The following is a 10617-nucleotide window of genomic DNA, read 5'->3' as shown; positions in this document are numbered from 1 at the left end:
GCAGAACGGGCCAATCAGACTATTGGTCGCATCTTACGCAGTCTTTCTTTTCGCAACCCTGCGTCTTGGTCAGAACAGCTCCCCTGGGCAGAATACGCCCACAACTCGCTTCCTTCGTCTGCGACCGGGCTATCTCCTTTTCAGAGTAGCCTCGGGTACCAGCCTCCGCTGTTCTCATCTCAGTTCGCCGAGTCCAGCGTCCCCTCCGCTCAGGCTTTTGTCCAACGTTGCGAGCGCACCTGGAAGAGGGTCAGGTCTGCACTTTGCCGTTATAGGACGCAGACTGTGAGGGCTGCTAATAAGCGTAGAACTAAGAGTCCTAGATATTGTCGCGGTCAGAGAGTTTGGCTCTCCACTCAGAACCTTCCCCTTAAGACGGCTTCTCGCAAGTTGACCCCGCGGTTCATTGGTCCGTTCCGTATTTCTCGGGTCATTAATCCTGTCGCAGTTCGACTTCTTCTTCCGCGATACCTTCGTCGCGTCCACCCGGTCTTCCATGTCTCCTGTATTAAGCCCGTTCTTCGCGCCCCCGCTCGTCTTCCCCCCCCCCCCCCCCATCCTTGTCGAGGGCGCACCCATCTACAGGGTCCGCAGGATTTTGGACATGCGTCCTCGGGGCCGTGGTCACCAGTACCTCGTTGATTGGGAGGGGTACGGTCCTGAGGAGAGGAGTTGGGTTCCCTCTCGGGACTTGCTGGACCGTGCGCTGATCGAGGATTTCCTCCGTTGCCGCCAGGTTTCCTCCTCGAGTGCGCCAGGAGGCGCTCGGTGAGTGGGGGGGTACTGTCATGTATTGTCATGTTGTGTCTTTCTGTCCTTTCCTTTCACCCTGTCTCCCTCTGCTGGTCGTATTAGGTTACCTTTCTCCCCCGCTTTCCCCCAGCTGTTCCTTGTCTCCTCTTGACTACCTCGTCACCCCTTCTCCCACCTGTTCCCCTTTTCCCTCTGATTAGTCCCCTATATCTCTCTCTGTTTTTGTTCCTGTCCTTGTCGGATTCTTGTTTGTTGTATTTCATGCCTGAGCCAGACTATCGTCATGTTTGCTGTAACCTTGTCCTGTCCTGTCGGAATCTGCCGGTCTATCTGAGCCTACCTATGTTTGGTGATTAAAGAAGCTCTGTTTAAGTTAGTTCGCTTTTGGGTCCTCATTCACTCACCTTAACAAGATCATTCATCAGATCATTCATGCGAGAAAAAACATCACCCAGATAGGCCAGTCGTGTGAGAAACTCGTCATCATGCAAACGGTCAGACAAGTGAAAATTATGGTCAGTAAAGAAAACTTTAAACTCGTCTCTCAATTCAAAAAACGTGTCAATACTTTGCCCCTTGATAACTAGTTCACTTCTGTATGTTGTAAAAGCGTTACGTGGTTGCTGCCCATATCATTGCAAAGTGCAGAAAATACACAAGAGTTCAGGGGCCTTGCTTTAACAAAGTTAACCCTTTTCACTGTACAGTAATGCACAAAATGTATTTCAAGCTGTCAGGCATTCCTTTGGCAGCAAGAGCCTCTCGGTGGATGCTGCAGTGTACCCAAGTGACGTTGGGAGCAACTGCTTGTGTGGCCTACCACTTCGTGGCTGAGCCATTGTTGCTCCTCTATGTTTCCACTTCACAAAAACAGCACATACAGTTGACCGGGGCAGCTCTAGCAGTGCAGAAATTTGACTAACTGACTTGTTGGAAAGGTGTCATCCTATGACAGTGCCACGTTGAAAGTAACTGAGCACTTCGGTAAGGCTATTCTATTCTACTGCCAATGGAGATTGCATGGCTGTGTGCTCAATTTTATACACCTGTCATAAACAGGTGTGGCTGAAATAGCCGAATTCATTCATTTGAACGGGTGTCCACATACTTTTGTATATGTAGGGCATGTACTGCCGAATGATGTATAGTGTATAAACCCTGGATTGCTGATGCTAGGTATTAGTCAGTGAGAGGCTTTAAAGCCACCGGTCAGTCATGTTGGTACCCCCCAATAAGAGCAGTCCTCCATAGGAATGAATGTAATTCACGTCCTCAGAGCATGCGCAGACCAGCTGGCTGGTGTGTTTACGGACATATTCAATCTCTCCCTATCCCAGTCTGCTGTTCCCACATGCTTCAAGAGGACCACCATTGTTCCTGTTCCCAAGAAAGCTAAGGTAACTGAGCTAAACGACTACCGCCCCGTAGCACTCACTTCCGTCATCATGAAGTGCTTTCAGAGACTAGTCAAGGACCATATCACCTCCACCCTACCTGACACCCTAGACCCACACCAATTTGCTTACCTCCCAAATAGGTCCACAGACGACGAAATCGCAACCACACTGCACACTGCCCTAACCCATCTGGACAAGAGGAATACCTGTGTAAGGACATCAACCACCCGAGCCACTGCCTGTTCACCCCGCTATCATCCAGAAGGTGAGGTCAGTACAGGTGCATCAAAGCAGGGACCGAGAGACTGAAAAACATCTTCTATCTCAAGGCCAGCAGACTGTTAAACAGCCACCACTAGCATTGAGTGGCTGCTGCCAAAATACTGACTCAAATCTCTAGCCACTTTAATAATGGAAAAATTTATGTAATAAATGTATCACTAGCCACTTTAAACAATGCCACTTTATATAATGTTTACATACCCTACATTACTCATCTCATATGTATGTACTGTACTCTATACCATCTACTGCATCTTGCCTATGCCTTTTGGCCATCACTCATTCATATATTTTTATGTACATATTCTTATTCATTCCTTTACACTTGTGTGTATAAGGTAGTTGTTGTGGAATTGTTCGATTACTTGTTAGATATTACTGCACGGTCAGAAATAGAAGCACAAGCATTTCGCTACACTCGTATCAACATCTGCTAATCATGTGTATGTGACCAATAAAATTTTATTTGATTTGAAATCTTCAGTATTTCAATGAAATGTTTCAAGGACAAAATTACATTTATTGAAGTATTTTGTTGTTGTAGTGGGGACATAATATAATTTAAAAGTATGCATTAATGTGTCTATAATAGAATAAATTAGGCAAAAACAAATGTAGATATTAATAAAAGCATTTCTATATCTCCTAACTATTTTTACACTGGTGGGGGGAGTTTCAAGATGAAGGCACGGTGGCTTCAAAACAGAGCCCCCTATACGTCATCTAGTGTATACATAAATCATTGGTACTGCCAAGGGAAATTTACTCAAAACTGTGCTCATGTTTAACCCTATCACGACTCTGATCCATTTACATATGATATCTTAAAGTGGAGAATAACATAGAGATAGATTTGACTTGTTAAAACGTAGACAAGACAACAGGTTTACTGAAAATGTGTACGTTTATTTAACTTTAAAGAGCAGAATGTAAATTAAATTGAGCTGGGTTGTGCTCGATGACCACGTTCCCTTTCAACCCATGATCTGTAGAGGAAAGGACAGACAATTAATTAGACCGGCATTCCGACGTTTGCCCAAAATACAGTCAATATTGTTACTGAGACGGACACCAATTTGACAAATTAAAATATGCATAACATAGACAAGCTTGGAGAGAAATAAAGTAATGTTCTTCTCCTGTCCCTAGCTCTACAGGACGTACCCCGTTCATCCAGCTGATGTAGGCAGACACACGGGTGAAGACGGTGGGCTTGCGGGTGGCGTTGCATCCGGCGCTGGAAACGAAGCTGGCAATACCGTGGACATAGTACTGACCGTTGACCTGGCAGTTCAGGGGGCCGCCAGAGTCTCCCTACAATGATGGAGAGAGAGGGAGAGAGAGAGAGAGAGAGAGAGAGAGAGAGAGAGAGAGAGAGAGAGAGAGAGAGAGAGAGAGAGAGAGAGAGAGAGAGAGAGAGAGAGAGAGAGAGAGAGAGAGAGAGAGAGAGAGAGAGAGAGAGAGAGAGAGAGAGAGAGAGAGAGAGAGAGAGAGAGAGAGAGACAGAGAGAGAGAGAGACAGAGACAGAGACAGAGACAGAGACAGAGACAGAGAGAGACAGAGAGATATGGAAGGGGTAGAGAAAGAGAGAGAGAGAGAGAGAGACAGAGAGAGAGACAGAGAGAGAGACAGAGAGAGAGAGAGAGCGAGAGAGAGAGAGAGAGAGAGACAGAGAGAGAGAGAGAGAGACAGAGAGAGCTTCCTCAGGACTGAGACCAGGGCAAGATACTTACAACACATCAATGATTTATTTTTTTCCAGTTCTAAATAAGTAAGCAATGACATCATCTAAATTATAAAGAAATATAATCTATTCATTCAATAACATGTTGTAGTCCTCAGCAGTACACCACTAAGAGAACTGGTAAGATGTTGGAACGAGAGAGACAGGGTTGCAGGCTCAAACCCTGGAACAACCCCCCCCCCCCCACCCCACCCCAATTGACTGCAATATTCAACCCAATTATTCCATTAGACTGGTCTTACATTGCAACCAGAGTTGGCTGCGCCACCGGCACAGACCATGGTGGTCTTGATGGTAGATCCCCACCAGCTAGAGCTGGAGCAGGTCTGGTGGTCAACGCTGGGCAGCCAAGCCTGCTTCAGGCTGTTGGACAGAGGACCGCCGGCTACAGGGAAGGACAGGGGGACACATTAGAGGAGAAAACAGAACCACCGGCTACAGGGAAGACAAGGGGACACGTTAGAGGAGATAACAGAACCGCCGGCTACAGGGAAGACAAGGGGACACGTTAGAGGAGATAACAGAACCACCGGCTACAGGGAAGGACAGGGGGACACGTTAGAGGAGATAACAGAACCGCCGGCTACAGGGAAGGACAGGGGGACACGTTAGAGGAGAAAACAGAACCGCCGGCTACAGGGAAGGACAGGGGGACACGTTAGAGGAGATAACAGAACCGCCGGCTACAGGGAAGACAAGGGGACACGTTAGAGGAGGAAACAGGATGGGAATCATATGGCTAGATCAACTTCTAGAGAAAAAAAAACTATAAACTAAGACACAAATATAAATGTACAAATATTAACCCAAAAGCATTTACAAGTTCAGTTACTGTTAGCTACTTATGCAACTCACTGGAGGTGCGTCCCCATCCGGTGATGTAGCACGGGTTGTTGTTGGGCAGGATCTGGCCAGATGGAGGAAGAGCAGCCAGCTGGACAGCAGAGTTCAGGGTAGCCTCGGTGTCCAGACGCAGCAGAGCGATGTCATATCTAAGGAATAGAAGGTTATACATCTTCGGGTTATCCAGTGAGGGAAAAAGGTACTTGATCCCCTGCTGATTTTGTACGTTGGCCCACTGACAAAGACATGATCCGTCTATGATTTTAATGGTGGGTTTATTTGAACAGTGAGAGACAGAATAAAAACAGAAGAATCCAGAAAAACTCATGTCAAAAGTGTTATAAATTGATTTGCATTTTAATGAGGGAAATAAGTATTTAACGCCCTCTCAATCAGAAAGATTTCTGGCTCCCAGGTGTGTTTTATACAGGTAACGAGCTGAGATTAGGTACACAATGTCATTTCTGAGAAACAGAAGCACATGTTCAGGAGGCTTCATTTTCACCTCAAGTCGTAAATCTTTCTTACATACTGCCTCCTAACCTTCTTCCTGTTCTTCGGTGCTTCAACCCCTAACACATCTACGTAACACTAGGATCATTCTCCAGGTAATTGTTATTATAAACATACTACAGAACACTTATTTTTAAGATGTAATAAAATGGTATCATTAGAATCTGTCAACAAAAAAATAGAGACATTTAACTAGTGTAGTTCAATTCAAAACCAACTGTTGACGCAATTTAAACACAAATAACAATCGATTACAAATGAGTTCCGTACCCTGCAGCAACGCTGTTTGAGTTCCACAAGTTGTGGATGTAGACTTTGTTGACGGTCATGATCTGCTCCTTACCCTCGTTGGTGTTCAGGTTGTGGTCTCCCAGAACCACACGCCATGTCCTCTGGCTGCACACACACACACACACACACGCAATAATACCTTGGTCACCTAGGAAGTCACGTCCATATTCTATAAATGGCATTTGAATCAAAATTCCCCCAAAAAACTTGCTATTTATCTTGTATACTGTATTTGTATCTGTGTATTTGGGCTGTTATTTATTTGTGTAAAGTTAACTCTTGGAAAAAATGTAGTTATTCTATAATGTCTTCCTTTGTCCAACCTGTCCACACAGTGAGCAGCAGTCATCACCCATCCTCTCCTGATCAGACTACCTCCACAGGTGTGGTAGTAGGAGCTGCCAGACTTGTACTGGAGAGAGATCTGAGGACAAGAGAGAAAGAGAGAGAGGTGAGAGGAGGATGTTAAAAATGAGAAGACAAGGCCTCCCAAGTGGCGCAGCGGTCTAAGGCATTGCATCGTAGTGCTTGAGGCGTCACTACAGACCCGGGTTCGATCCCGGACTGTGTTGCAGCCGGCCGTGACCTGGGAGACCAATGAGGCGGCGAACAATTGGCCCAGCGTCGTCCGGGTTAGGGGAGGGTTTGCCCGGGGGGGTCTTTATTTGGCTCATCTCGCTCTAGCGACTCCTTGTGGAGGGCCGGGCGCCTGCAGGATGACCTCAGTCGTCAGTTGAACGGTGTTTCCTCCGACACATTGGTGCGGCTGGTTTCCCGGGTTAAGTGGTCGGGGAAGTGCGGTTTGATGGGTCATGTTTCGGAGGAAGCACCTCCACCTTCGCCTCCTGAGCCCGTTGGGGAGTTGCAGCGATGAGACACGATCGAAATTAGGGAGAAAAAGGGGGGGTAAAATACAAAATATTACTACTAATAATAAAGAAATAAAATGAATAGAGCATTCACAATCTCCTATACTATTCCAATCTATCTGACCGTCGTATTGGATCTACACAATGCATTTCTAGCTGAACGTTCTGTAAATGTCCATTGCCCCAGGTGAGGACACCTACACCACCCGATGTCACAGTCTAACATCTGCTGACCAGGTGTATGTGACAAATAAAATTGTATTTTATTTTATTTGAGGTGTACATAATTAAGTCAAACCAATTAACCAATGATATTTTGTACAGAGAAGTATAAATACGTTGTGATGCTCAACTACTGTATGACTTTCAACGTGCCATTGAAAAAGGTCGAAAGCTGCAATTAATTTTTTTTTAATACCTGAAAATACTGCAGAGAAATTCAAAGCCATTTGCAAACAGGAAGTTGGATGCTTAGCAAAAAACAACTACGAAAACTATTTGTCCCCCTGAGGGTATATTTTCTTGTTTCAAACACACTGTGACTATACCATCTTTAAAAGCATAGTATGGATACAAACTAACACAATTTTCCACCTACCTTGGCTGTAGCTGATTGATGAAGCTAGTTTTGGGATATTTAGTTTCCTTTCAATGTTTCATAGCCATATTTTGTTGCTGTTAGCATTCTCAGTAACATTTAACATAGAAACTGTTGTTGTGCCTGTATAATACAACTGTAATTACTTTTGAAGCATAATTTTAGTAACATGATACATTTTAATTGCATCTCAATGAGCTGAGAGTTTTAGTAACCACAGTAGACAAGAGGAATAGGGACTGTTGTGGTAACTTCATTATTATGGAGAGCAATATCCAATGATCAACAATGATCAACAATAATGATCAACAATTAATGATTATTAATTGTTTGTTAATGTTGAGGTGATTCAATGTCCCTCATGTATTTGATTCAAGGCTATAGGCTATACTAAGATGAATGTCTAAGAGCCATAAACCATCTGCTAATTGTCATCTATTTTGACTAATTCAACTAACTATTGTAGTGTTTGTTTCCACATCAAATATTTGGCAATTATCACATACATATCTTTTGGCGGGTTGTTTTCAAATAACTTGCATATATTAAAATAACTTAAAAATATAATCGAGTTTTCTGAGAGGTACTCAAAATACCTTCAAATATTATTTTTTTTTTTCTGAGACCTCTATTTGAACATCAAACGCAATCTAACCATTTTAGTTGAAACTCTAAATAAAGTACAACTGAGTGTACAAAACATTAGGAAACCCTGCTGTGGGAAGCATTGGAATCAACATGGACCAGCTTCCCTGTGGAACACTTTGGACACCTGGTAGATTCCAATGTCCCGGCAAATTGAGGCTGTTCTGAGAGCATGAAAGGTGTGCCAACTTAATATTAGGAAGGTGTTCTTAATGTTTTGTATACTCAGTGTATATTCAACTACCTTGAGTATTTAAAAGTTAGTATTTTCAAATATACTACTAAATACAAATATTTTTCCACCTAGGTCTGGTGCTCACAGTTTAATTCAAGTAAAAGTCATATTTTTGGTGTTGTTGCCTGGTCCCAGATCTGTATGTATCACAGCCAACTCCTATTACAAGTGGAGTATCGAAGAGTTGGCTGAAGCACATATAGCACAGTCCTGGGATCAGGCTAATGTTTTACCTGCCAGGGCCAGGAGTTGGGCTGGGCGACCTCACCACCCACAACTCTCTGCTCAGGAACCTCTTCCAGGTATCTGGGCTGTGGCTCCAGATCCATAGCCAGCACTGCAGGAGGTTACAAGGGGTAATTGTTAAAAAAGTAGATTTCTTCTGGATGCTGTACGTACTCAAAGAGAGAGAGAGAGAGAGAGAGAGAACGAGACACAAGGAAATTGAGAAAATGGAGAGGGAGGAAGAGGAAGAGAGTCTGAATAAGAAAAGAGAGTGAGTGTGAACGGGGGAGAGTGTCTGGTAGAAAAAGACAGACCGAGAGAGTGTCTGGAAGAAAAAGACAGACCGAGAGAGTGTCTGGTAGAAAAAGACAGACAGAGAGAGTGTCTGGTAGAAAAAGACAGACAGAGAGAGTGTCTGGTAGAAAAAGACAGACAGAGAGAGTGTCTGGAAGAAAAAGACAGACAGAGAGAGTGTCTGGTAGAAAAAGACAGACAGAGAGAGTGTCTGGTAGAAAAAGACAGACAGAGAGAGTGTCTGGTAGAAAAAGACAGACCGAGAGAGTGTCTGGTAGAAAAAGACAGACAGAGAGAGTGTCTGGTAGAAAAAGACAGACAGAGAGAGTGTCTGGAAGAAAAAGACAGACCGAGAGAGTGTCTGGTAGAAAAAGACAGACAGAGAGAGTGTCTGGTAGAAAAAGACAGACAGAGAGAGTGTCTAGTAGAAAAAGACAGACAGAGAGAGTGTCTGGAAGAAAAAGACAGACAGAGAGAGTGTCTGGTAGAAAAAGACAGACAGAGAGAGTGTCTGGTAGAAAAAGACAGACAGAGAGAGTGTCTGGTAGAAAAAGACAGACAGAGAGAGTGTCTGGTAGAAAAAGACAGACAGAGAGAGTGTCTGGTAGAAAAAGACAGACAGAGAGAGTGTCTGGTAGAAAAAGACAGACAGAGAGAGTGTCTGGTAGAAAAAGACAGACAGAGAGAGTGTCTGGTAGAAAAAGACAGACAGAGAGAATGTCTGGAAGAGGTACAGTTCTTACCCAGGGCTGCGAGAGCGCTCAACAAGACGAACCTCAGCATGTTTTCAGTCTGTTAGTGTCAGTCTTTCCTGATGGGATATTTCTGACCCTGTTTTATACCCTCAGGAGGCAGGAACACCCCTCCTGACCTCCTCCTGTCTGCTGGTTTGGCTCGACCAGGGTGTAGGGGGATGTGTCCCAAATCACACCCTATTCTGTGCACTAAAGTGGGGATCAAATGTAATTTGGGACGTAGGTGTGCTGTACTTTCAGATTGGCAAGACAAGGTGTAGAATGGAACAGCTGCAGCTGTTATTATCAGCGCGAGATAAGCAAAAAGCAAACAGAAATACCCACATGAAAAACAAACCCGAGGGTTTGCAATCTTGACAATAAACCACACTGGAGCCTTTTTGTTTTTTGAAGTGTACAGAGTATTTCAAACATTTCATAAAAACTTGTATTTTATCTCCAACACCTTTAAAAACAGTAATATTTTCCAATAATTACACGAGATAAGGCAATGTTCCTGGAACAACCCACCTAACAGTAACACAGCTGGATCTATTAGCCCTAACCTCAGGTACTGTACAGTAACACAGCTGGATCTGCTAACCCTACATCAGGTACTGTACAGTAACACAGCTGGATCTGATAACCCTAACCCAGGTACTGTACAGGAATACAGCTGGATCTGCTAACCCTACGTCAGGTACTGTACAGTAACATAGCTGGATCTGCTAGCCCTAACCCAGGTACTGTACAGTAACACAGCTGGATCTGCTAGCCCTAACCCAGGTACTGTACAGTAACACAGCTGGATCTGATAACCCTAACCCAGGTACTGTACAGGAATACAGCTGGATCTGCTAACCCTACGTCAGGTACTGTACAGTAACATAGCTGGATCTGCTAGCCCTAACCCAGGTACTGTACAGTAACATAGCTGGATCTGCTAGCCCTAAACCAGGTACTGTACAGTAACACAGCTGGATCTGCTAGCCCTAACCCAGGTACTGTACAGTAACACAGCTGGATCTGATAACCCTAACCTCAGGTACTGTACAGTAACACAGCTGGATCTGCTAACCCTAACCTCAGGTACAGAACAGTAACACAGCTGGATCTGCTAACCCTAACCTCAGGTACAGAACAGTAATACAGCTGGATCTGCTAACCTTAACTCAAGTACTGTACAGTAATAC

At 44.3% G+C, this 10617-nt stretch overlaps 1 protein-coding gene across 1 annotated transcript; it reads right to left on the bottom strand.

Moving 5' to 3' along the window:
- Positions 1–3317: 3317 nt before the first annotated feature.
- On the bottom strand, positions 3318–9587 carry LOC110494786 (chymotrypsin like elastase 1). Its single transcript, XM_036950914.1, has 8 exons — positions 9434–9587; positions 8405–8508; positions 6148–6248; positions 5804–5929; positions 5033–5169; positions 4420–4562; positions 3597–3746; positions 3318–3418 (listed from the first exon to the last, which is right to left on the bottom strand). Exons 1-8 carry the CDS (start codon positions 9471–9473, stop codon positions 3407–3409), a joined length of 813 nt encoding a protein of 270 aa, XP_036806809.1. The 5' UTR covers positions 9474–9587; the 3' UTR covers positions 3318–3406.
- Positions 9588–10617: the final 1030 nt, after the last annotated feature.

This window comes from Oncorhynchus mykiss, chromosome 17, assembly GCF_013265735.2.
Source record: "Oncorhynchus mykiss isolate Arlee chromosome 17, USDA_OmykA_1.1, whole genome shotgun sequence".
Classification (NCBI taxonomy): domain Eukaryota; kingdom Metazoa; phylum Chordata; class Actinopteri; order Salmoniformes; family Salmonidae; genus Oncorhynchus; species Oncorhynchus mykiss.
Note: the sequence above shows the minus strand (reverse complement) of the source record. Positions and strands in the feature narration are given on the sequence as shown.

Coding starts and splice junctions, on each gene's coding strand:
- LOC110494786 (XM_036950914.1), bottom strand. CDS start 9,473: ATGCTGAGGTTCGTCTTGTTGAGCGCTCTCGCAGCCCTGG. Junction 8,509..9,433: donor GAGCGCTCTCGCAGCCCTGG/GTAAGAACTGTA, acceptor AACCTCCTGCAG/TGCTGGCTATGGATCTGGAG. Junction 3,747..4,419: donor CAGCCAACTCTGGTTGCAAT/GTAAGACCAGTC, acceptor CCATCATTGTAG/GGAGACTCTGGCGGCCCCCT.